Below are 26,802 nucleotides of genomic sequence, written 5' to 3'. Positions count from 1 at the left end.
TTTGATCTTTCCATAATAGGTATTTGATGGTCCTAACAATGAAGCACCACTTCTTAAAAAACTCTGTGGAACAGAGCATCCTCCTCCTATCACATCCTCCAAGAACCTGATGTACATCAGACTGCACTCTGATACAAGCATCCAGCACAGGGGCTTCAGTGCTCGCTTCACGGAAGGTAATTTCATCATTTACATTAATGCATATTTATCTCAGCACCACAGTCTTTTAGCACAGCTGATAATGGAAAGTGTCATTTCTACTCATGCAGCACACCAGTGTGTATCTTTACCAGGAACAAATTTTTCCAAATTATAGATAAAAGACTTTAAAGTCCGAGGATCAACTTAGATTCTTCAATTGGGAAAAAAGAAACCATACTCTTTATAGCAAGGCTATAGGTAGCACATATTAGCTACCTCTTATTCTTCCTCCCTTGAGGGTTAGCTGTCCATAACTGTCCTGAGAAAAATGTGCAACTGGCAGTTTCCACAGACCTAGTGACAAAATAACATTTTGTATGTCCATCCATGCGCATGAATCTGAAAAGCTATAAAAGAGTTCTGTGTGGTGCTGTTGATGAAGTCCGTGGATTCATGCTTGCATACCCTGCCAAACATCAACTATCCAATTTGTGGTAGACTAATTGGTATTTTACATGGTTTCCTTTTTAATGAAAAATGACGCCAACTGGGCAGACTTTTTTCATGAAGTTACATACTATTTGATACCTGGTGATTTGCTTTTACTTTTTCTCAATAATTTGGGAAGCAATTTTCCCCCAAGATACAGACACTTAATTTTTGCAGAGAAAATCATTTTCTCTCATTTTCATCTCAGGATTCTTTTCACTATATTCCCAGAAATGTTTCTTTCTTGAAAATATTGTGAAAAATTATAAAGAAAATTAGGATTTTTTTTATTTTTCAACAAAAACTTTAAAAACCCCAGTTACTGAGGTACTAGTTAGGTACCTAATTAGGTATTTCTGGCTAACAGCTGTGAGAGCCTAAACTGTTCATCTTTCTCAGAATGCATTTACTAGATTCAATACTGCACAAACCTTGTCTGGTGAGTGAGTGCTCCCTGCCTAAGATGTTGTCAACCCAGCTTCCCTCTTCCTGAGAAAACTCAGTTAACGAAGTCCCATCTTTTGTTTGGTGTTTTAAGCAGCACAGCACAATAAATGAGCCTCACTCTTCGGTACTCACCTCCTCACCCTGCAGTTTAAAGCAGGCATGTGTTAAACTCTGACCTGGGCAGTTTATGAGCTCATTGAGCTTAGAGATGAGGCATGGCAGCACTTAGCACTGTCAGCCAAAGTTCTGCAGTCAGTCAAGCTCTAGTGTGTGCAACACCTCACACAAATGAAGCTTTGCTGACACAGCTCACAAGAAGATCCTGCCAATGCAATGTGGAGCCACCCTTGGGTGCTGGAAAGTTGTGAACAGTTACTTATGATGTTTTTCTTCCTAGCTGCCAACATAAACAAAGAACCAGAGAAATGGGTGTATTGCATTACCCTTAAACCAAGTTGTTTTGGCCCCAAAGTGTCTCTTTGGGCTATGAAGAGATGAAAACTATCAGGTTTAAAGTCACTCTGGCTTCTTGCAGATGGTCAGCCAGGTGCAGCATGGCATGTGGCCAAGAAAGTGCAGCCAGTGCTGGGAACTAATCCTTAAGTCTCTTCCTCTGATTAAATACTATTGCAAATTTTATCCTCATTTCAAGCTGATGTACCTTGTTACACTTTATGCATTCATTTTCACTACAGAATCTAAGCAAGGTGATTTGTATATATAAATATTTATATATGTATCTATGTTTTTGTGTTTCATTCTAAAGCATGTGGAAGTTTCATAGAGTCAGATTCAGTTGGGGCAGCAATTTCCTCTCCTCTGTATCCTGCCAAGTACCCAAACAATCAGAACTGCAGCTGGATTATTCAGGCTCAGGAACCATGTAAGTAAAAACATCTTTTATAGTTAGTTGGGATGACTAACATCCTCATCTTCTTTTCTGTAATAACAATGCAAAATTCCTCCTTTATTTCTTTAGGAAGTTCTGCATCCTGGTAGCTGTGAGTGTGGCTCTCCCAATCTGTCACAAGTCAGATTTCACTGTAAAAGATTAAGTGCATAGTGAGGAAAACAATTCACAGCTTTGTCATCTTAGCCAATTTACTGTGACCCAAGTGTTACAATTATAAATGAGGTGTTGAATACTATGTGAAGTTGGATTAATTTGTGAGAAAATCTAAGGGTTTACAAATAATTAAAGCACTTGTATTTAGCTGACCTTATTTTGGTCTGGAGTTTTCAACCTGGAGTTGTGTTATATGAAATCTGTGCTGTTAACATTTAAAAAATTAGATTGAATAATAAGAAAAGGTACACAGAAATTTCAATTTCAAATAGAAAAAAACCCAAAAAACTGTTGTTATGTGCATAGATACACTCTTAGCTATTAATAATTTTACACAGATTTATGATTGATCATAAAACACCAAATATTTTCCATCAGATACTGCTACTACCTTTACTACCTTCTATTACCTTTACATTGTATAAGATTCCTAAATATAATTTGTATATATTAAATCTCATAATAGTGTCCTGGTATTCCAGTTTTAAATAGCAACTATTCTACTTCAGTTGTACATATTATATTTAGACATTGTTGTTAAAATCCTAGAATGTTTCAATCATATTTATAAGTTTATTTTGCTAGTTTATAAAACAAATATCAGTTTGCCAAGAAAATATCAAAACATAAATCAGGAGATAAGCAATTCTTTTTTAGGCATAGTTACTTGCACAAATAGGATGTCCATGAAAAGGACATCATCTGAGCTGTTCATAACCTATACAACATTTATATTAAAAGACAAACTTTCCCTGGATTCATATTGAAAATCCATACATGACTGCTCTCTCCTGAATTAAATGAGTATGAGAGACCATAAGAATGCTGTGTGAGAAGCAGTGACTTTCTCCACTTACCAGAGGACCACCCCATGCCTCACGTTACAGCTGCACGTGGTTTCATTACGCTGTATGTAATGCTATTTATTTATGGCATTACATAAATAAATAGCACACATAAATTGCATTGCCATTGGATAAATCTGATAGATTTATCCAATGGCCGGCCACAGAAGAGATCCTGCTCTGCTTTTACTCGGAAGGCCAACAAGTCTCCTGCTCTGGCCACCCACTGTGTTTTTCCTTTTTGCTGTGTATCCTGAGGACCTGCATTGATAGCTGTAATTGATTGACCAGGCGGGACACAAAGGAGTGTGGAGCATGCGTCTGCAGCTGAATGCCAGTCAGGGCACCCTGCTGAATGCAGCCTGGGCTCCGTGGCTGTCATTTCAGCTTATTCAAGCCAATTAAGAGGGGCCCAGGGAGAAGCTAAATATTTGTGTCAAATTCAGTTTGGTCAGTGTGGGAGAAAACTTAGTTATCATCTAAATCATGAGACTCTTTCTGACCCACTCAAACTGCATGGAACCCTAAGGCCAATAATAGCTACTGTCCCAGATTGGTGTCAAGGACAGCCTCTCTTCTGCCAGCTGTGACTTCACCTTTGTTTATATCAGACAAGCAAGAGTAATAGGAGAGTCAAAAATATCCTGAATCAGAAATCCTCTTTTTCATGATATAGCCTGCAGTCCAAGAGTGTGGAAAATCCAATTCTGTACAAGTACAGCTGAGGGTAGTTAATGATCCTTTGACCAGTCCAATTGATGAATATGGAATGTTGCAATATGATGAAAGAAGCGGCTCTCTCTAAGCCTGGAGCAGGGCACATTTGTTCAGATCTATGGTATAGATTGCAAAGGGACAGCAGGTCATGGGTGTGTCAAAATAAGTTTTGTTTCTGAAAGTCTGTAGATTTTCCATGTTTTATTTGCTATTTTTTCCAGTATAAAATGAAGTTGTTCAGAAACAAGGAAACTTAGATCCATGTGTATATGCTAAATCCTCTTCTTCTAATGTTGATTGAACTAGAAAGTACTGAAAGGTACTGAAGGGATTTACCAGGACCTTTGCACTAAAGGTTAATGCATTTAAATCAAATTAATTCAATATATAATGAAAAAAAACCTACTTCAGATATGCTTTATGGGAACTGATTGACTTCAGGGGAAAAAAAGAACATTTGTTTACATGTGAATAGTTCTCTGTGAAATTGCTAACCTCTTCCTAAATTTTTACTCTTTGCTTTTGCCAGTCAACCATGTCACACTTTCATTCACTGACTTTGATATTGAAAAAAATGGACAAAACTGTACAACAGATTTTGTGGAGATTTTGGATGGGAATAACTATGAGGCTCCTCTTCAAGGTATTGTACCTTTCCCTCATGTATTTCATATATATAGAACTACACCCAAGGTAAGCAGGAGAAGGTTTTCTATTCATGGTCTCCTGCTCCATGGATTTTATTTGATAACAGAATCTCCTTGGCCTCTCTGGCCAGAGGAAATTGAGAATGGAGAATAAGTCTTCAGTGTGAATGGCAGAGTCCTCCCAGGCTCTGACTGTGCTCCTACTAACCTGCAGTTTGGTGTTGACTCCAGCTGCCTTTTCCTTCCTCGTCAGAGGAACAATATTGGGAACCAAGCAATTCAGTTTAACCAAGTTTCCAGTTAACTGCACAAAAACATAACATAACTCACAAGCACAGCAAATAAGCACAGTCCTTGCTAAACACAGGAAAGGAAGCTGAAGACTTCTAGGAGCAGAAAATGGGTTTTTCTCTAGCCAAGGAAATCCTAATTCTTCTGCTCTTTCCTGAGTTTGCGATAGCTTTCTTCTGACTTCTCTGGAGCGTACCATCCCCTTCAAGTGCCAGGAGCAGCCTGAAGCAACAAAATTCCCTGCCCTGGTCACAGGGTGGTCCCAAATCTCCTTGTATCCCTAGGGCTGCCTCTAATTACTTTCTGGAAAATTCAGAATATTGCTATCTTATTATGTTCTCCCTTACTTTACTTTTGCACATGCTCCTTTGTTGGGAGTGGGGCTGCAGTCAGTTTAAATGGTTTGTAACTAGGAGCAGAATTAATTTTGTGTCTCCTATCCTTGGCTTTCACTTGCCAAAAGGATATTTTAGTACTTAAAAGGGACATGTAAGAAAGATGGGGAAAAACATTTTAGAAAGGCATATTGAGATTGCATGGTTATAAGCTAAAAGATTTCAACTAGATATAAAGAAAACATTTTTTCCTATGAGGGTGGTGAAATACTGCAACAAGTTGTCCAGAGAGTTGGTAAATGCCCTGAAAACATTCAAGGTCAGGCTGGATGAGGTTCTGAGCTACAAAATCTAGTTGAAGATGTCCCGGCTCATTGCAGGGTGGTTGGACTAGATGACCTTTAAAGGTTCCTTCCAACCCAAAGTATTCCATGGTTCTATGATACGAACTGCTATCTTTCTTTTTACTGGCAGATGCCTTTTTGGAAGATCATGACTCATATTCCTAATCCCCGTGTTACAATCCATTACAGGAGATATGGTCTTATTTTTCCAGTTGAGTGAAATGGAAACTGCTGTCATATATATTTGATAGGTTTTCTTGGGGTTCATTTCCAATTAGGCAGTAATTCCTCATTTTTTTCATTTTTTTTGAGGGAACTCAATAAACGAATAGCCAGAGACCAGGATGTCTGGAGTGCAGGAGGTCCTTTTTCTGAAAAAAGAAAATGCCACAGGAGTTGAGTTTTGTGCATAAATACTACTTTTTTATGTAGATTGAATTGACAACTAAAGTTGCAAGCAACAAGCATTACTCCTGCTTGTCAGGCGTTAATTCCAAATGTTAAATTAGCAGTAGGAATTACATGCTGAACACTTGTCTTTTTCTCTCTCTGTTCTGCTCTCTTTTAGGCCGTTACTGTGGCACTACTATGCCACATCCTATCACTTCTTTTGGTAATGCCTTGGTGGTGAATTTCATCTCCAACAACGCTATTACTGCCAGGGGTTTCCATGCCACCTATGCTGCATCGTCATCATGTAAGTCCATACAGAGGTGCTACTTCCTTATGCCACTGACTTTTAAGAAAAAGAACAGATCCTTTACCTCTTTTTCTCTCTGCCATTCGATTTTTGAACCTCCCCTGTTGCCCTTCCTCTTTTTGGCCGAGGTCTCAGCAAGTACATCAACAAGCTAAAGAACAAAGAGACAAGGAGAAATGCTTTCTTGATTAGCAAGTGCTCTGTCTCTGTCATGAGTTTTTTTGTTGGTTTTTTGTTTATGCTATCTTTTCCAAGCCTCTGCCATCTCTTTCTTGTTGCAGCCTGCGGGGGTACTTTCCACATGGACAGAGGAGCTTTCAACAGCCCTGGCTATCCCGAGCCATATCCGCCCAACAGCGAGTGTGTCTGGACAATCATCAGCTCCCCTGGCAACCGGCTCCAGCTGTCCTTCATGTAAATGCATTGCCAGGGGTCATTATTCAGCCTTTAGCAGACCTGAAGGAAGGATGCTCTGTGTTTGTTAGGAAATGTAATTACTCAATGATAAAGCTGAAACATATTTTTAGAGTAACTTGGAAAGAGAACACAGCAGGGGTTAGTGGCAGCTTGCAATCAGTGTTTCCCTGTCTTAGTCATTGCTTCTGTTAACGCATATTCAGCATTATATAAATAGGTGGTTTATTATTTGAGCAGCGTGAGATGGTGAAGAAGCCAGTTCTTACTCACTTATAAACAAGAAGAGGAAATTTAGCATCACTCTGCCTTTTCTTTACAAAGGAAATTCCTACAATGTAAAGATTCATTTTAGTGTTCGTTATATAGCTGATTAATATAAAGGGCCTAGATATCCCACACATTGTAGGATTATGCCTCTGGAGGGATCTGGACACATTTATAAAGTAGGCTGAGGTAAACCTCATGAAATTCAACGAAGTCGAGTGCCAGATCCTAAACTTGGGTCAGGGCAGTACCAGATATGCCCACAGATTGGGCAGAGAAGTGATTGAGAACAGCCCTATTGAGAAGGACATGGGGGTGACGGTTGATGAAAAACTCAACATGAGCCAGCAGTGTGCACTCACAGCCCAGAAAGCCAAAGGAATCCTGGGCTGCATCAAACGGAGTGTGGTCAGCAGGTCAGGGGAGGATTCTGCCCCTGTCTTCTGCTCTTATGAGGTCCCACCTGGAGCACTGCATATGGTTGTGTTGCCCCCAGTTAAAGAAAGACATGGAAGCCACAAAGCTGAAAAGGGGACTGGAGCACCTCCCTTGTGAAGATGGGCTGAGAAAGTTCAGGCTGGAGAAGAGAAGAGAAGAGAAGGCTGTGTGGAGACCTCTTAGTAACCTTCCAGTATCTGAAGGGGGCATACAGGGAAGATGGAGAGGGACTCTTCATGAGGAATTGCAGTGACAGGACAAGAGGCAATAGCTTCAAACTGCTAATGGACAGGTTTGGATTAGATGTTAGAAATAAATTCTGCACTGTGAGTGTGGTGAGGCACTGGAACACATAGCCCAGAGAAGTTGTGCATGCCCCAAACCTGGCAAAGGCCAAAATGGATGGGACTCTGGGCAATCTGGTCTAGTGGAAGGTGTTCCTGTCCATGGCAGAGGATTTGAAATTACATGATCTTTAAGGTCCCTTCCAACTCAAAACTTTCTATGATTCTATTCTGAGATTCTAAAATTGATGTTAGATTTTTCAAAATTTCTTCAACAGTTAAAGCAGAGGGGCTACAACAGAAATCAGAAGAATATGTGGTAGAATTTTGTTTTCCCTTTAGCAAACTTACTTTCCTTTGAACACTTCTGAAAAGAAAGTCATGTGGAGAATTATGAGGAGCCCTTTACTAGGGTTGTTAGGTTGTTCTTTACCCGTGAGGCAGATTTCTGAGCTTCCTTGTTTCTGGGCATCAAACAGTGGCTGCTGCCAAGAAAGAGAGCACTGACCTTTAGCAAAGCTTACGAAGAATGAGCAGGAAAAGAAAACTAACTCTGAAACCTGCATTTGCCATTAATCAGAACAAAAGAAAAATTTTCCTGGTAACACACTGACTGCATAAGACACAACTTGTTAGGCATGTGCTGATTCACTAATGCAGTAAAAAGGGCATTCTATTCCTCCACTACTCACTGAAGCAGAGAAGAAGCACTACAGCCTGAAAACATTTTCCAAAATGTTTTCCAAAAGCCTGAGAACATTTTCCAAAGTGTCACAAAATAAGCAGTAACTTTTCAGAAACAACCCAAAATTCTGGTGTGAAGCAGAAACTTTCAGTAGAACATACATTCCCTTATTTAAAATGACACTGAATAGATGTTAATTCTTTATCTTCAGTTACAAATAGCTGAAAGGCAAGCTGAAAATACCAGAAATTGTGGAGTAATTGTGTTAGAAAGCACTATTTTTCAATTTAATTTAATGATAGGGGGTTATTAAGTTTTGTTGGCATGAGGCATTAATTTTCCTCAATGTCTATCTTGCAATGTGAGGGCTAGCTTTAAATTGTTCTGAAATATATCCAGATGAGTGGTTGGAACCATTTCACAGCATGACATGCTGAACACATATGGCTATATTCAAATCTGAAAGGGAGAAGTTGTTACCAGAGTATCAGAAAGCATGAATACTTGAGGCATTGGTTATTAGAGGCACTCTCTGGAATCTTTGCTATATATTCATAGCCTGCTTCTGAAAACCATATTGGTTTGTATAAAAGCCATTCACTTAGAATAACAGATGATTTTTTAGAATATATTTATCATTCAGCTTGGTGCAATAATTAAGAATTTATAATTTAATTACTATATGTCATTCCTTTTCTAGGGTAAAAAGTACTTTAGAAGAGTTGTTAACCATCCTTGTTATTATTTTGCACACCCAGATATACAAAAGTCAGGGAGGCCAGAGAAACAGTAATATTTTACAATTCTGGAGAAACTACTAAGGGATTTCTGACCTCTGAGGTGTTAACTGCAACTAAATCAGCAATTGTTTTCTCACCACAGAGTGTGCTGAAATAATATGCATATGAAGGGGCTAAAATATTCTCTGCACCCAACACTCACTGGATTTATATTAAAAATCTGGATTATATCTCAGGGCTTTCTGAGTTTCATGGTTGCTCTTGCAGAACCAAGAAATTTTAAAAGCATTTGAGAACTCTTTCAAATGTGTAACTCTGCACATTGAAACTCTATTATAAAATAAGGGGCTGAAATTGAGTGCCCTGTATTGGTGGCCTTGGCAGGTGCTGAGGGTTTTGTTGCTGCCCTTTTCCTAACCCTTACAGAAGGATACCCCATCTACAGTGGGATTAATGGCCTGGCAGGCCACACTCTGAAGTGTGTGCCACTCTGTGTGTGCTAATGCTCTTCTACTGCTGTTGAAACAGAGCATTTCAGCTGGAGGATAGTAGCGACTGTACCAAGGATTACCTGGAGATTCGTGAAGGGAGCGACACAGGCACGCTGACAGGACGGTTCTGTGGGAGCTCCTTCCCTTCAAATTATACATCAACTGTTGGACATATCCTATGGGTCAAATTTGTCTCGGACAGCTCAGGCATGGGTGTTGGCTTCAGGGCCACCTTCTCTCACTGTAAGTAGATGCAAATTGATTGAAAACTATTGTTCTTTCCTAGTACTTCTGAAATTATTCTAAAAAGTGATTGTTTGGCCCTCTGAAGTCTATTAGAAAATATTTGCTGATGTTAAAAGGTCTGTAAATTAATTTAAAAAATATTTTGTGAAATACCTACTGAATGTAAAGGAATACTCTTAAACATGCCAGAAATATAACATATTTATTAGGCAATTGGAAAATTAAGGAAAAAATATTTCTTTCTCAGCTTTCCATTTTGCTTTTTGAGTGTGACAGTGTCAGTCTTCTGGTTTGGATCTAGATGCCATCAACCAGGGAGCAGAATTAGAAAAAAGGAAATTATGCCAATTTATAGATCCAAAAGGGATCGCTGCCAACATCAGTCTGACTTGCTACATGAACAGACTGCTGAAGCTAAACATCCACAGCCATTTTGATTATGCAAGCTGAACTTCTAATAATTTTCCTTCTTTTGAGATTTAACTCCTTTCAAAATGAATTATCAGTAGTTCAGACCTCAGTGAAGTCAGAACCATTTTTCATCAGAACATGCACAGGCATTTTAAAAAAATTCTTGAATGCTTTTGGGTAGAAATGAACATAAATTAGTCAGAGTCAGGGAGGAGTCCAGGTGTGCTGTTTTCCTGCTTCCCCTACATGTAGACCCATATGGCTCAAATGGGTCATTTCTTTCAGGAAGGGAACACTGCCTCTCTCAAAACAAGGTAATAATTAGATGTGCATCTTAGAACTGTCTGAGACATGTCTTAGAGCCTGACAGCACTGTCTAGTCCTAAGTAAATTAAGTCAGATGGGCCCCCAGTGTTTCTTTTACTCCACATGAATTAGAGGCATTCGTTGTCTCTTTCTTGTTTTTCAGTGTATGGAAATGACATTGTGGGAGACCGAGGGCAAATAGCCTCCCCACAGTGGCCCAGAAGTTATCCTCACAATTCCAACTACCAGTGGCGGATAAGCGTTAATGCTTCCCAAGTTATCCATGGCCGGATCCTGCAGATGGATATTGAAAATCATCACCGGTGCCAGTATGACAATCTAAAGGTGATTGCATTCTGAAAAGTTATTTTATTGCCATCAACTTTAATAAAATGGACAAATAGAGAAACTTACAAGATTAATGGAGAGCATTTCTGAGGGTGTGGCTTACTGTTTTTGCTGTGTTGTCCTTTCAATGATTATTATTTATAGGAAGAGTTATAGCCAACATACTGTTTGGCTCCCTAACAGATATTTCCAATCTGTAAGTTTGAGATTTACTGAAAATAAGTCCACAATGGTACAATCCTGAATATGACTATTCAAGAATTTCAGGTCAGATACCAGACTGAAATTTGCTCCATGCTGGTTCAGCATGGAGCAAATTTCCAGCTCCATGCTGGTGAAATTTGCTCAATGCTTCTAAAAATAAAGTTTTTTTTAAATCCTACAAGGAGTAATTCTTGCACCTTCTTTGATCTCTGCATCAGTAATTTGGCTGCTGGTGGTAGAAAGGTGCCTCTTCCAGTTTGATTGTTTTTCTGTACCCCCCTGTAATACAGTCTAGATAGGTTAAAAAATGTAACAGTGGAATGGTTTGGAGTTGGAAGGGGCCTTTTTCAGCTTAACTAGTCCAACCCCCCAGTAGCAATAAGCAGAGTCATCTTCAACACAGCACTCATGGTGCTAAGGAAAATGAACAATAGAGAATACAACTTCTTTCTGAACTTAGCCAACATAACCATTCAATAAGGTAAATATCTTCTTGCTTTCATTTTTTTAAAGCAGGTAATTAATCAATTGTCCTTTTTTTTTTCTATTAGAGAAAGTTAGTACTAGTTCAAGATTTTCAGTTCATTGTTAATTTACTGATGTTCAAATGTAATATTAGTTCAAAAAGGAAATAAAACTTTTTCTTTCATCTCATGTTATATATTAACAGCATTTTTTTCCTCCTAACTCAGCCTGCCTTTCTTTGTCCCTCTGAATGCAAAATGAGTTTCTTAAACCAGCTAGACATTTAGTGAGTATAAATCAGCCTGACCTTTAATCTGACTCAAGGATCAGATCATTAATGCAATGTTAATGTTTATTTAATAATTCCTAGCTTTCTCTACTGGACATTTTTACTGGGTGGTAGATGAGAAGAACAAAATAAGCTTGAAAGGTGGCAAAGGAGAAACTTCTTGTAACCAGACAAGATTTTGGGTTATAAATACATACAATAAATAAAATATTTCTGTATATTTATCTGATAGAATTCAAAATACATATGTTCCTCAGTGGGTGGAAAAAAGATAAAGGAAAAAAAGAAAAGTAATTCCTTTTCTTTCCCCTGCATATCATGGTTTGTTGGGTTTTTTTCCCATCAAGGGTAAAAATTGTACCTTTGGACTTTTTTCAACTGGGATGTCATTCTATGTCCCCAAAGAGCAGCCCTGTGATAGGGAATGAGATGAATTTGATGACTCCCATTCAGATCCTTCTTCTGTGAAAGCTTCACTTTTAACTGCATATAATGGAAAGAGAGATTTTATTTCCTTTTTGTAAGAGAGGTTTCTCTCTAACTTGGATTTGTTAAAAGATCCCTCACTCACTTAAAGAGGGTAATTTTCTCCTTGGAAATTTGCTGAGTATGGGGCAGATGAAAATCTGGCTCTGTGAGGAACAGCACTGTTCTTCTCTCTGCAGGTGTATGATGGGTCCACAGTTCATTCTCGTCTTGTTGCAACATACTGTGGTGCAGACCCTGCCTCTTTTGCATCCTCTGGCAGTTCAATGACAATCCAGTTCCAGTCAGATTCGTCTGTGTCTGGAAAAGGCTTTCTTTTGGAGTGGTATGCAGTGGACGCTTCTGCTGTTACACAGACCATTGCTAGAGGTGGGTTTTCAGTGAGTTCCACAGCTACAAGTGGTACAGCCAGTGATGCACTCAGCTTTACTTAAAGAATTCCAAACAAACTTCCCCTCTAGAGAAAGCCCAAGTTATTAATGAGAGAAAGATTTCAGTGATATTTTAATGAAGCATTTTACTATATTTTAAAAACAATTTCTAGAGACTCTTAAATATACTAATTTATAGTGTTCTAAAAATAAGCATGTTGCTAGAGGATCATTTTTCTTTGCACAGGCATTTAATTAAATCTAAACATCTGTTATGTTTTCATGGAAAATTGCCTCTCTTGAAAAACCATTCCAAATCATTGGCCATTGTGATATGAAACAAGCACAATAGCTTATGTTAAACTGTGGTGGATGCTTTTAGGTATTTTGTTAGATATTCCTCAAGATGAAATAGGTCACAACATTGTTGCAGCAGGCGGCACAAGAACATCCTTACGGATGAGGACTTTCAAGTTTTATACTTCCAATCCAAACTGGCTTTGAAGAATTCCTGCATTACTGTAACTACACACACTGTGCCCTCATTGTGCTTTATTATAGGACTGTCATCTTATATTACATGAGGTACATGTATTCAGTTTAAAAAGAGGATGCTTTCTTTTTTGTCTTCTTGTCCCTGACAGGTGCATGTGGAGGGTCTGTAACAACTGAAGAAACACCTTCATTCCTCTTCTCACCAAGCTGGCCAATGAATTACAGAAATCTTGAGGACTGTATGTGGCTTATCAGAGCTCCTGGATCCACTGTGGAATTCAATATCCTGGCACTAGACATAGAGTCTCACAGCTCATGCAACTACGACAAACTTATTATCAAAGATGGTGAGAAGCCAGTCTTGCCCTACCCTGACAGGGTGCAGTAGAGACCCAAGGTCCAAATACCTCAAATTCTCTGTCCATGGAGCTTAAGCAATCTAGATAGCAATGGAAACATGCCCTAAAACAGTACTTTTCCTGTATTTTGAGACATTCTGCTTATTAAAATAAAATTAGCAAAGTCTAGCAAAATATTTTGTGATCAATAAAAATATTTCTAAATCTGTAAGGGGTTAAAAGTCTTGAAAAGCACCCTCCTGCAAGTGTGAGCCACAGCAACAGGCAGGCAGATGTGGACTGATTCAGTTTTAACACTAATGTGTTCTTTTCATCCCAGGAGACAATGGTCTTTCCCCAGTACTGGCTACTCTGTGTGGACGAGAACCCCCTGGGCCAATAAGATCAACTGGAGACGCAATGCTCATCCACTTCACGTCAGATGCAAGTGTCACTGGAGCTGGGTTTAATGCCTCTTATCACAAAAGTAAGACTCGTTTCTCTTCTCCCCCAGATAAATGTCTGCCTTGCTGATAGCAATGGGGTAAGAGATTCTGGCATTGTTAAGAGCTGTCTACAATTTAATTAATTACACACACATTTAATTATTTACCTCTCATTAATATCTGTTAATAAATTTCTGACTCTACAAAGGTAAAATTTGCTATTTTCCCAGCAATATAATGCAATAAAGCATGATTCAACTTGGCCAGTCACTTCTCAGAAGGAAGAAAAGCCTATGCATAAGTTTATAACAGCTCAGCTGAAGGGTAAAAGAATGCTCAACTAAGAGAAAGAAATAAATGACTCAAAGCAGAAAGAGACAAATGCAGGAATCTGTATAAATTCTAGCAGGAATGTCAGCAATTTCCAGCAACAGTCTTCCCACATGAACTCAGGAATGATGACAGATTCCTGAATGGGCTGAGGCACCAAGAAAATGTTAGGGCAACAGTGATGACTGGGGAAATTTTTCTGACTGGCAGCTGGAGTAGATGGCAGTGTTTTAGTCCATGGCTAGAAGCAATGTCTTCAGACAGTGTAATGATAAACTCATGCTGTGTGAGGTCCTTGACATTGCTGCCTGCTTATTCATCTGCTAAGTCTGAGAACAGTTTCACGGTCAGGAATTTTGGTGTGCCATCTTGAAATCTATAAGCTTGCGATTTGGGAGATCATTCATCATGTGCATTGCTGTATGCCCCACAGCTCTTTATATACTCATTCCAAAATTTATTTTAACCCATCACATCTTTTAGGAGACAGAGTTTTTCTCAAAATGAATAGGTGAATATTTGACACCTTTCTCTTTGCTCCAACTTTTATCGCTTTTTTTTTTCAGGTTGTGGAGGCTATTTGCACACAAGCAGGGGTGTGATAACATCCCCCAACTACCCTCAAAACTATTCTCCTAATCTAAATTGTTCCTGGCATGTAGTGGTAGCCACTGGATCTATCATTGCTGTTCATTTTGAACAGCCTTTCCAGATTAAGAGCGAGGATACTTCCTGCATCCTTGGAGATTACATAGAGGTGAGGTTATTGGCTGGGTCACCACATCCTCAAAGCTATTAAAGCTACTGAATCTTACAGATTTCTGTGTCAGTAGAGCAGCTCAAAATGTCATGGGGTGCAATCACCAAAAGAGAAATACCAAAGATATTTCTATTTATCTCACTCTTTCACTCTTTTTTATTAATGTGCATTAATTAATCAGTAGTTAATTTCCCCTGTGGCCGGAAGCATTAAGATGGTGTGTGCACAAAGTTTACATTCCAAGGCTGTTTGCTTGAGTAACATCAGCAATTTCTGTTTTAGCTGAAGAATGGGTTAGATAATGCTGCCCCACCTTTGGTGTCTGCAAGAGGGAATGGACGTTTTTGTGGAAGCAGCCCCATCTCTATCATGTACACCACAGACAATCAGCTGTTTGTCCGCTTCTTTTCTGACAGTAGCAATGAGGGTCAAGGATTCAAACTGAAATATGAGGCTAAAAGTCTAGGTAAGTCTAGGTAACAAACTTAAATTCTGCAACTTATACACATGTAACTTGGAGTTTGTCCAAGGATATTTTTGTTCTAAGTCCCAACCCTGGTAAAATCGGATGTCTGCAAAAATGTCCTGTACTGTATGACTTCTGATCTGACACTCAGATTTCTCCTTTTTAAAGAGTATCAGGCTCAGGTCACAGAACCTGGAAATATTAAACATAGACTAAAAAAAAACAAAAACAAAAAAACAAAAACAAACACCAAGACCCTTTAGTAGGGAAGTAGCATCTACATTTAGGAAGAGATGTTAAAAATTCATACAGGAAAGGAAAATCTCCTGGAAACAAGAACTTTGTTTTGAATATTTAGTACCCAGTGCAAGCACTAAATGAAGTCAGGAACTTTTCAGGGTAGTGTGTCTAGAAAGGTGGCAACATTTCTCAAAAGTTTGACTCCTAACTGAGAAAATAACATGAATTGCCAAAGCTAACTTCATTGAAAGAATGAACAAAATAGAGACCCAGGTCCCAGGAGGAAATCACAAACTTGGCTTTTGCAGTTATCTCACTGTGTTCATAACAGACACCACTTGGCACACCTGGAGACCTGTTAAACAGAATATCTAAACAACTAAGGCAACCTGTCAATCAGCTCAAATCTGTAAGTGTTGGATTTCTGCCAATTTTCCCTGCTGCCCCAGAGAATTAGCATTATTTCAGAAAATTCATGAGGGGAATAGGTGAAGCTGTACAATAGCATTTCTACCACTTCAATTCTTAGAAACTGGGTAAAGCCCAGGGTTAAACCAGTATTGCTAGAATGTAGAGGGAGTTTGGGACAGAAAGGTCCTGGTCAAAATAAAGATATTTTTGTCAGGTAAAGGACCTGAACAAACCTTCCTGTTTGCTCTGACTGGCATTCCTCACACATTCATTATTATCTCAGGCATTTCAGTTCTTGGAAAGTAGAAGTTGGGAATGATTGACAGAAATATTAATGGATCTGACTTGTGGGCTTTCTACCTCTTGGGAATTGGCATAGGAACAAGGCAAGAAACATGGTTTTTTCTTGTTTTATAAGCAATCCAATGAAGAAGTAATAGCAGTTCAATTCAGGAGCCTGAACATTTGGAAATGAGGATGACTAGGTAAGAATGAGCACAGGAATATAGGATTCTAGTGCATTAAAATGCTTTCCCACAGCAAGCAATAAAATGCATTTGTTTTTTGATGTGAATATATGACATCAGAAGGAAACTGTGTTGGAATACAGTGATAAGTCATATTTTTGATGCCTCACCTATTTCCTTTTCATGTTGTTTTTTACTGGTGATCTTTTCTTTCCCAGCCTGTGGAGGGAACATTTATATCAATGATTTCAACCCCAGTGGATATACATCTTCCCCCAACTATCCGAGCAATTACCCTCCACATGCTGACTGTGTCTGGACCATAACTGCTCCCAATGGACATGCAGTAGAGCTGCAATTTGAAGATCAGTTTTACATTGAACCTTCACCAAAGTATACATCCACATTGTTTTGCCTATTTTTCTTCAAGACTCCGTTCTGATTTTTCCTTCTCTGTTACTTTCTCTAATTCCTCCAAGAGAACAAACACTTCTCTATTTAAACTCAAATGGGGTTAAGAAATTTTTGAGAGATCACAGAAGCTATCAGGTCACTGGTTTACATTCCTAGCACATTGCAATGCATAACCGAAATTAGTATGAAAGATAAAGTGGAAACATCCATGATAGAAAGGTTCTTTCTGTTAAATCTGTGCCCTGTAGTCCTTTCATATTCAGGTTTTCAGTAATTTGGACTCTCAGGTGCTTTTAAAGCTAATGGATTGCCACCATGACACTTTGCCTCCCTCCTCCATTGCCTGGCAGCTCGTTTGCAGAGGGTTTACACATTTTGTACTCCCTGCCTGGATCATAAACCAAGGTTATTTTCCAGCTGATGTAGCTTCATTGATAGGGGCTGTAAGGCAAAGGTGAGCCTGTGAAACCATGTCCAGGAAAAATAGTGAAGGATGGAGAATCCCAAAGGTGTCTTTTCTGGCTTCCAGGACGCTGCACCGTTCTGAAGGCAAAGCTTATAGTTAAGATATTTTGGGTCTTTGTATGCCCACCTAATTAGACCCCAGAACTGAATTTTTATTCCCCTAATCTCTCTTCTTGTTGTCCCTTAATTCAACACCTCTTAGTGAGACTAATAGGGAATATTTGCTGAATCTGAACCCTGCCAAAAAAATGCATTTAAGATGATCACAACTACTTTGCTATTGCTGTTCATATCCCTACCCAGAATTTCCTCTTGTCAGATCTGATCTGATCATAGAATGAGTCTTACATGAATCATTCTCAATGTTTCTAGCACTTCTTTTGATTCAATTATTACATAACTGCAATGGATTATGATCCTGTTGATTCTGTCCTGGTCACACTGCATGGAAACCAATCTAATTCACTAGATCTTCATGGCTTTGTGCATATACTGGAATGATTTTGAACCACTACTGCCATACACTGAAAAGAAAATTGTCTCCTGTTCCAGCTGCACTTCCAGTTACCTAGAGCTGCGCAGCGGTGCTGACTCCAGTGCCCCCCTCATTGCCAAGCTCTGTGGAGGTTTGGTGCCAGGCTCACAGAGATCCTCGGGAGCTGTCATGTACCTGAGGTTCAGGTCTGACAACAGTGCCACACGCGTGGGATTCAATGCTAAATACTCCATTGGTAATACTTGCATTTATCAGTTTCTATGATTTTAGAGAAGATTTTGGTTTCAAGTGTTAGACTTTTGTAACAGGGCTTAAATGAGACCTGTGGGACAGGCTGACAGGAACATGCCTCTTTCAGTTACTGTTAGAGCTAAGGCATCAGAGTATCACCATGTTCTGCATCTAGCAAGAGCTGAAAATTAGGGGAATATTAATAGGAAAGAGCTCATAGACCAGCAGTAGCAGAAACAACTACTGGATAACCGCTTGTCAAAGCCAGCTGTCAAAGGAGCAGTAGGAAAAAGGTCAGTGGGGATAAAGTCACGTAACATGGTTTGATTTTCAGCCTGCAAACTTAGTGTCACTTTCATGAGCAGGGTTCTGAAGGGGAAAGTGAAGATCAACTGAGAACTGGCAGTAGAAGAACAAATTAGGAGCTTCTCTATGTAAATGCAAATCAGTCTATAATAAAGCTGCTAGATAAACAGGGGCAGCATAATAATGGACTAGAAAAGGAATGAGCTATGAGAACCATTATTTGCCATCTGGGAAAGAAATACTTTAGTCACTTGTTCTAAAGCTGCAAAAACAGGGCTAGAAAGCACTAGAAAAAAATTAAATTTGAGAAAAAATAGTCCTTGATCAGATTCAGAATTACTATACTCTTTTGAGTTTGATAATGTCAATAATCTTCAAAGAATAACAGCCATTAGTTAGTATCCCTTATATAGGAAAGTTTAGGACTGTTATTTTCTCAAAGGCAAAGTAGTGAACTATACTGTTTTGTACAAGATTTTGCTCATTGCATTAGATCTGAAACACTAAAGCCAAAATAGAGTGCTGTCATATTTCTGAATGCGAAAACTGAAGAAGCTTGCATATATACATATATTTATTAGTATATGAAGTCATAATTTACATCTAACTGTAACAGGTTTACAGCATCTTTGCTGAATGCCAGTCATCCTGAAACAAAGCACTAATGACTCACAGAACTGACAGTATGAACACAACTGTTACTGCCATGGAAAGATTGTAACTAACAGACACAAAATCCACTAAAAAAAGCCACCTGGGAATATTTGTTTCATGAAATCATAGAATATCCTGATTTGGAAAGGAAACACAAGGATAATCAAGGTCCAGCTCCTGGACCTATGTATGACCAACCCCAGAATCAAACCATGTGCCTGTAAGCATGTTTGCTGTATGCCTTATTACTACAAATTTATGCTTGCAGGTACTGGAGAGAAATGAGTGTTCAGAGAGAGATAATTAAAAATTAATAGCTGTTTTACACACTGTTCAGTGATTACTCACTAAGGCATCACAAGAAGTGAATGGGAAGGGATGAAAGGAAAAGGGAGTCTGAACTACAACTGTTGACCTAAACCAGAAGTCAACTTTTGTCTGTCACAAAAAAATTGAGATCCACACTTAGAAAGTTTCATTTCTTTTTAATTTACCTGTTGCATCTTTGCAAGCTTTTCTGGTAAATATGGACATAGAAAGGAATTAGTTTGAAAACTGTGAGTTTATTCAAATTATAAGAGATATGAAAGAGAGAAAGGGATGTTTGCAATGGCAGGGTGTGTGTAGGTATCGGGGGGTGTGAAAAAAATAAAACATAACAGCAACCAGGACTGATTGAATTAGATTGAGAACATGGAAGATTTTTAATTGGAAGGTAATTCTTGTCTTATTACCACAGTTAGAGAACAAGTCAGTTGTACCTTACCTGTAAGTCTTATGTAGGAGAAAGATCATCTCTGTGACGTTCTTTAGTCAATCAAATAATATTCTTCCTTTTGCAGCTCCCTGTGGTGGGACAGTGATAGGACAAACTGGAATCATCGAAAGCACGGGGTATCCTGACCTTCATTATCAAGACAACCTGCAGTGTGAATGGTTTCTGCAGGGTCCCAGGGGCCACTATCTTACCATCAGACTAGAAGGCCTAGACATTCAAAGCTCTGCTGAGTGCACAAATGACTTCGTGGAGATCCGAGAATACAATGCTTCTGGTCTGAGAATTATTTCAGTGTTTGTCTTCCCCTCCCTAGTACTACTAGGAAACCTCACCTGAGGTTCCTGAAAGCATTTCCCTTTGGGTATAATGTGAGCTTTTTCAATGTGCAGTATGTGTGTGCCTTGCTTGATGGCCAAAGTAAGGCAAAAAAACCCCTTCTATTTGCCAGCAATAATTCAATTCCACTAGTTTACTCCTGCCTGTCCAATTAAACTGTAAAGTGACCCTTCAATATACATATAAATAATATATTGATATGAATTTCTCTATGTGATTTTTGCAGGAAATTTGTTGGGCAGGTACTGTGGCAATACTCTCCCTGATGCTGTGGACACCTCTGACAGTTTTGCTTATGTCAAGTTTGTCACTGATGGATCAGTCAATGCCCGGGGATTCAGACTGCGCTTTGATTCCAGTACCGAAGGTTGGATTTGTAGGGTTGAAATATGCTCTCAGGAAGCAACTTATACCACAGACCACAGTTGCAGTAATACAGCATATATTGTAGATCACTTATTCTTGAAGTGATGGGTGTTTGCTTTTAAATTTAAACTTGGGGGAAGTATGAATAGAGAGCTCTCTGGCAAAAATGTAGCTGAGCTGAATCTTGGTGAAGGAAGCAATCTCCTGCTATAATGGATGTTGCCATTAGTGGCACAAGGAAGCACACTTTTCCACAACTTTTTTCTTCAACAGTCAGTCAAGGGATGTCCTAACATACCCTCCCCATATCCCTCTTAATAAGAAACATCAGCTTATTCTGGTATTCAATGACCCTCACAGGAAAAAGTGTTATATGTTCAGGTGAAATTTGATGTGTTTCAATTTATGCTCATTGCCCCTTTTTCCTGAGCACAATGACTTCAAAGAGCTGCTCTAATCAGGACTGAGACCTACTCCTGCTTCACACTTATTTCACAGTCTTCAATGTCCATGCAATGCTTGTACTACCAAAATATGGTTACTTTTTTAGAAATTCTTTGCAATAGTAATGTTGAAAAGTGTCCTGTCAACCCTTCTTAACTTCTTCCAGCTCATTTAAAAGTTAAGCTGAAAGCTTTCTTCATATTTGATTCTGAAATAAAACAGAGGGGGAAACAAACTCCAAAAGAATGTTATTCCACGCCTAGGATCTTATTATGCAAACTTAGAAGAGAAACTCTAATACCAAAAAGTTTAATGCAGGTGGATGCAGAGATCTGACTATCCTGCAGAATCTGTGAGTGTGAGGAAAGGGACTTCCACTACATATCATTAAACAATATCTCTCTATTTTAAAAGGAAACTGAGAGTAAGCTGTTAAAATTCTACCATAAGTTTCAGAAAAAATGCACTCTGTGCACATCCAAGACCTTCAGTGTTCCTCCCTTACAGCACAGTTTGATATTCATAACAAAGATAGGAAAAGCAAAAAATAACTGTAGTGAAAAGTGTTGCCTAAAATACCTAAAAGCTTTTTCTCTACCTCTGTTAATCAGAATAGGAAAAATACATCCTCCATCATTAGCCACTCTATGACTCTGCTTGTTCTGTCTAGCTCTGCTCAGTACTCTGAAAGTCAGAAATGTCTCAGTCTTGCCACAATGAGGCTTGTATCTTATGGCATCAAAGCCTCTGGGTCTCCCAGGCTTCTGAAGCCTGGGATGAGCTCTTCAGAGAAGGAAATATTAACAATTAGACTAAAAGGAGTTGCTATGGTGAGTTAATACTCAGCTGCTTTTATGACTTAGTGATAAAGACTGGCAGAAACTTGGCTGTTTAGACAGGGTAACATATGGACAGGGTAGGGCAATCAAATCAACCTCTCAGGATCTCTTTTTCTCACAGTATTGATTTTTTTTTTTTTTTTTGGCTACAATTCTGTAAGCAATGCTTTACTCTGAGAAGTGTACCAATATTTGGATATTTCAGAATGTGGTGGGGATCTTACTGCATCTGTTGGAACATTTACTTCACCCAACTATCCCAACCTGTACCCACATAACCGAGTGTGTGAATGGAGGATCACAGTGGAAGAAGGCCGACGTGTGATCCTAACCTTTAATGACATGAAAACTGAAGAGCACTGGAGCTGCTCATCAGATTATGTGGCTGTGAGTACTGGGTGTAGAGTCAGAAACTGCTCTTCCTAATCCCTTTATGAAGAACTAATGGATGAAATAAAGCTGAAAAGTCACTTACAGGTCTACATATAGTTTTTAGAAAAATCGTAATTTAAGCTGGGGAAAGCAGATAAATGAGAGAAAATCATCTCTGCAGAACATCTAAAATCATCTCCTTGTTTTGGGGTATGTAAATTTTGAAATTGTGGTCCAGGCAGAGTAGACGGCTTAAAGGAATTGCTGGAGTTGTCTTTATGTCAATTATGAAAAAAAAATTCTTGGGTTTTTGAGACATCTTCAATGTCTATTTTCTGGGCAAACAAAATCCATCAGTCAGTTCCAGGTTTTATTGACTTAGGAAATATCTACTGCTATTGTTACTTTTTGCTGTTCATTTAAAAAAAAAAAAAAAAAAAAACAAAAAAAAAAAAAAAAAAAAAACAAAAAAAAACCAAAAAAAACCAAAAAAAAACCCCAACCAAAACATAGAAAAAGACAGAGACTATAGCAAATGGCTGCTCTGAACTAAAGATAGAGAAACCCCAGGAAACATTACTTGTATATCACTCCCCATCTTGAAAAAAAGGTAGATATTGGTTACTTTATCATGTTTATTTTTGATTTCTGGTTATTTAAAGAAAAAAATTTCAAGCCTGGCACACAGACCTGGACCTGGCCAGGTTTATAAATGCCTCAAAAATATGATTCCTCTGAAATTGCAGGAATGTGAGGTAGAGTTTAGCTTCCCACTTGTTCAGCTAAGCAGTGCAAACACAGGAATTAACTGCAGGATGATCAGAAGCCAATCCAAGTACAAGCATGGGGGGCTGAAGCAGCCATTCATCCCTTGAGGTTTGTAGATGATGTTTCCCTTTTTTTTCTTCACACATGCTTTAGACAAACCTTTAGCAGCTGGCTTTTCACCAGATAATGATCTCTTAAAGGAAAATTTTTCCTGCTGGCTTTTATGCCTTCAGTACTCTAATATATTCCAAGTCTCAGTGGGAAACATAATTTCTGCCTTGCTTGCACTGCAGAGTAGAAAGAAGGAAATTAATTCCTAGGCTAAAGGGCGTATGAACGAAAAGGGGCAAAATATCCCTGGATCATCAAAAAGTGAAATGTTTGAAATAATCAGAAATACCTACCAGCACTCAGTATGCTGGAGAAGATTTTGATAAAGCTCATGTTGGCTTTAAAAGATGATGACTTGAAATGAAATTAATATGATCAGTAGCTGGCATTATTAAGTAATTGAATGTATAAATATTGAGCTAAACCAGAGTATACTTCTCAATAAAAAATTTCAATTTCTGTTTGAAAAAGGAGAGAGAGAGAGAGGAAGAGAATGTGTTTGCATTTCACCAAAATAAGCAAGTTATTTTGATGTTTATTTCAAGCCCTCATCCACTCAAGGCAATGAAAGTTTTTTGCAAGGTTTGGGTAGATTTGAGAACTAACCCCTTGTGAGGGGCATCAGTGAATTTTGTATTAAAGAGTGTAAACATTCTTAAATGATACAGGAGATGCTCATAAGACTGTATATTGGTGTCATAAGAGTTTATTTTATCTCCACAGGTTTACAATGGCCTTGAGCAAAACTCTCCCCGGCTGGCCAAGCTGTGTGGGGAGGTAAATCCAGGCACTGAGGTGAAATCCACTGGAAACACAATGAAAGTCATTTTGGTGACAGATATGTCCCGTGCAGCCAGAGGCTTCAGTGTCTCATATACCTCTAGTGAAGATGCAGGTAGTGTATGTTTTTGACTTAAGTGATTGATCTCTGGTAAGTCATTTCATAGCTAGAGTACTGGCACATATAAAGAAAATTACCTAAACAGATAACAAATCTCTGTTACCTTTTTTCTCTTTCACCTCTGGGGTGGACTAGGTATTTATCTTTAATTAGCTGAAAGAACTTGGAAAAAAAAGGAGAATCTCTGTGAGCAATGGACTTCATGTGCCTTTATATGGATCACAGTCCCTGCTGTCCCTACTGTTTTATTTTTTTGTACAGAGTCTTGAGTAAGAGATGGTCTGAAGTGGCCTTATTCCATTAAAAGTTTCAAAAAGCATAGTGCTATAGATAAATTGAATAATTCAAGTGCTTCCTTATTACTCAGGGGGGTAATTAATTTACTGTAGCTTGTGAAAGAGTGCAGCTAACCTACTTCTGCAAGCTCAGCCTCCAGAGAGGAGGCAGCTGGCAGAGCCTTACTACTGCATCCTTGAGCCTTTTGAACTTATTTTCCAACTCCCACCTCAAGCATCTAATATGGTATTGAGGATATCTTCCATGAAATTTTTTTCTCTTGAGCCTAGAATTGGATAATGAGGTAGGTCTGAGCAATACTGAAATGAAGCTGTAGTGAGATTTTATCAAAATATTAAATAATGCCTGTTATACTGATAGCACTGCTGAAATATTTTATTTGATCCTGTAAATAATTGTTCTTTGCTTTACATGTGTGTTTTTAAAGGCTTGCCAATAAATTCCAGGGAAACAGGGAAGAATTCTCTTGTACAGTAAATTATAAAAAAGTTAGAAGATGGAAAAGGTTTTGATCTAATCAGTATGTGCTTTCTGATATAAGCATAACTGAATGAAGAGGGGCAAGAATTCTTCTCATGCAAGAATTATTACTACTTTTAAATAAACCATATTTTGTTTCTGCAGTTTGTGGTGGAATCCTGATGGCACTTGCAGGTGGGAATTTCTCTTCTCCTGGTTATGATGGCACCAGAAATTACACAAGTAACCTGAGCTGTGAATGGATCATTGAAAATCCCTCTCACTATAATTCATCCATTTATATATCTTTTGAGGATTTCCACTTGGAGCATCACCAGAACTGCCAGTTTGACTACCTAGAGCTACGAATAGGTTTGTATGTTCAGCAGGAGAATGAATGAAGCCTATCAGGATTCTGGTTGTCCACCTCTGTTTGTGCCAAATCTCATTCATATATATTTGCAGGGAGTAGCTCTTGTAGAATCTGTCCATTTGAGAGTGTTCACGTCCTGCCTTCCATGTTGCATTCATGAGAAGAAGTGGGATTTCATCACCAGAGAAATTGATGCATGGATTTGGTCACACGTTCTTTCAGGGGAGAAAATTGAAAACTGGATAGACATCTTGGAGAGATAACTAGTTTTGGTGTTTGCAATACTCACCTGACTCTCTCTTTACAAGGGACAGTAGGAATTTCACTTCATTTACCTTGAGAGATGGCATTTGAAGTAATAAAAATAATTTATTTGATCCACTCCCCATTCTCTCCCTGGTTCTGAAATATCTCCAGGGACAGCAGGAAAGGAGTAAAGAATGTTTGAATTATTCATAGCCTCTGGACTGCAACCCACTTCACGTCCATTTTTTGTATTCTATAAGATGACTCTCCATAAAGAAATCCTTATTTCCAGTGAGAATACGTTGCAAAACACAGACTAAAGCATTTTAAATGAAAAAAAAAATCACAGGATTAATGCACTAGTGATATCTCTGCATATTTGAGCAACTTTAGCCACAAAAGTAAGCAAGTGGAAATGTCACATGAAAGTCACTCAGCAAATGCCAAATGTAGTATGAAAGCTGCAGCTGTTGTCTTCATGGAAAGGCTGTACCTGTGAGTCCCAGAGACAGCAGGTTTTAATTTACCAGGAAATGCTTTCTGAACATGTGAAAAGGGTGAGAGCAGGAATCTGTCCCATCCTTATTTGCACTCATTTGAGCAAGAGCTTTTGGTTGTATAGCATTGGTTTGTCCTGTGTAGAGCCAGACCCTGCATAGCTCTGTAGCCTAACAGTTCTCTCCCATGTATGCATTGGAGCTGGGAATAATAGAAAAAAAACTCAGAGAAAGAAACAGTAAAATATATTTGCTTTGTTACTCATCCATTCCTGCTACCCTCACTTTATCATGAACCTCAGGCCTCCAGGCAATGCAATCAAAGAAAAAGGATGAAAGTGTGGTCTTGCTTTGTTCTACAGTTTTGTCATCTAAATACCAGTTCCATTCCAGCACTACTAATGGACCTCCAATTTCATAGCTAGCCTGGTGTCAAAAGCAGAATGCCTTCATTCATCTGTGTATGCTGACAAGTAACATTTAATGAGCACTGAGATGCAGTAGTGCAGAATGCCACTAAACTCAGGCAGGTGCTGTTGAAGACTCTTGACAGAGCAGATGCATACTTACACCAATTTTACTTCAAGTTACCTGAGACCCCAAATTGAGCTGAAATGTGCAAAATTCTTTTGTGATGCTCATACAGCACACTTCATGGCACTCAAATAAAAAAAATTAAATGCAGAATTGACTGTAATTCAATGACTAATATTTAAGCTAAATAGATAAAATAAGTATTTCTAAATAATTATTTAGGGTAAGGTATTAAGTTATGAAATTATCATGCACGTGCATTGTACATGGTAACAGCTGAGCATATTGCTACAATGAAATATATTCCGAACTTTTTGCTTTTGTGGAAGACTCTTCATTTTGTCTTTCAGACCATTCCCTTCAGTTTGAATGAAATGTGACAGCACAATATTTCTGTTTTCTTTTTTTGTTTATCAACAGCCTAGATCTCCAGCCAGCTGGCCATTCATGAAAGCAATGATCGGTATCACTTTTCACACTGTAGAGACTGAGTAA

General features: G+C 38.6%; 1 protein-coding gene across 1 annotated transcript in view; it reads left to right on the top strand.

The window, feature by feature from the left end:
• CUBN (cubilin) overlaps positions 1-26,802 on the top strand; it is a 143,639-nt gene that overhangs the window by 79,303 nt on the left and 37,534 nt on the right. Inside the window, exons 32-50 of the mRNA XM_041408539.1 lie at positions 20-176; positions 1,844-1,960; positions 4,235-4,348; positions 5,891-6,019; positions 6,304-6,436; positions 9,379-9,584; positions 10,468-10,649; positions 12,276-12,465; positions 13,112-13,309; positions 13,641-13,787; positions 14,643-14,833; positions 15,119-15,302; positions 16,639-16,813; positions 17,852-18,030; positions 19,829-20,038; positions 20,327-20,467; positions 21,955-22,136; positions 23,724-23,895; positions 24,823-25,029. Of these exons, the coding sequence (XP_041264473.1) occupies positions 20-176; positions 1,844-1,960; positions 4,235-4,348; positions 5,891-6,019; positions 6,304-6,436; positions 9,379-9,584; positions 10,468-10,649; positions 12,276-12,465; positions 13,112-13,309; positions 13,641-13,787; positions 14,643-14,833; positions 15,119-15,302; positions 16,639-16,813; positions 17,852-18,030; positions 19,829-20,038; positions 20,327-20,467; positions 21,955-22,136; positions 23,724-23,895; positions 24,823-25,029 (3,214 nt within the window). The remainder of the gene's footprint in view (positions 1-19; positions 177-1,843; positions 1,961-4,234; positions 4,349-5,890; positions 6,020-6,303; positions 6,437-9,378; positions 9,585-10,467; positions 10,650-12,275; positions 12,466-13,111; positions 13,310-13,640; positions 13,788-14,642; positions 14,834-15,118; positions 15,303-16,638; positions 16,814-17,851; positions 18,031-19,828; positions 20,039-20,326; positions 20,468-21,954; positions 22,137-23,723; positions 23,896-24,822; positions 25,030-26,802) is intronic.

This window comes from Onychostruthus taczanowskii, unplaced genomic scaffold (genome assembly GCF_017590055.1).
Source record: "Onychostruthus taczanowskii isolate IOZ18803 unplaced genomic scaffold, ASM1759005v1 scaffold3, whole genome shotgun sequence".
In the NCBI taxonomy this organism is placed as follows: Eukaryota; Metazoa; Chordata; class Aves; order Passeriformes; family Passeridae; genus Onychostruthus; species Onychostruthus taczanowskii.
The sequence above is the reverse complement of the archived record's forward strand: the minus strand, read 5'-3'. Positions and strand labels throughout refer to the sequence as shown.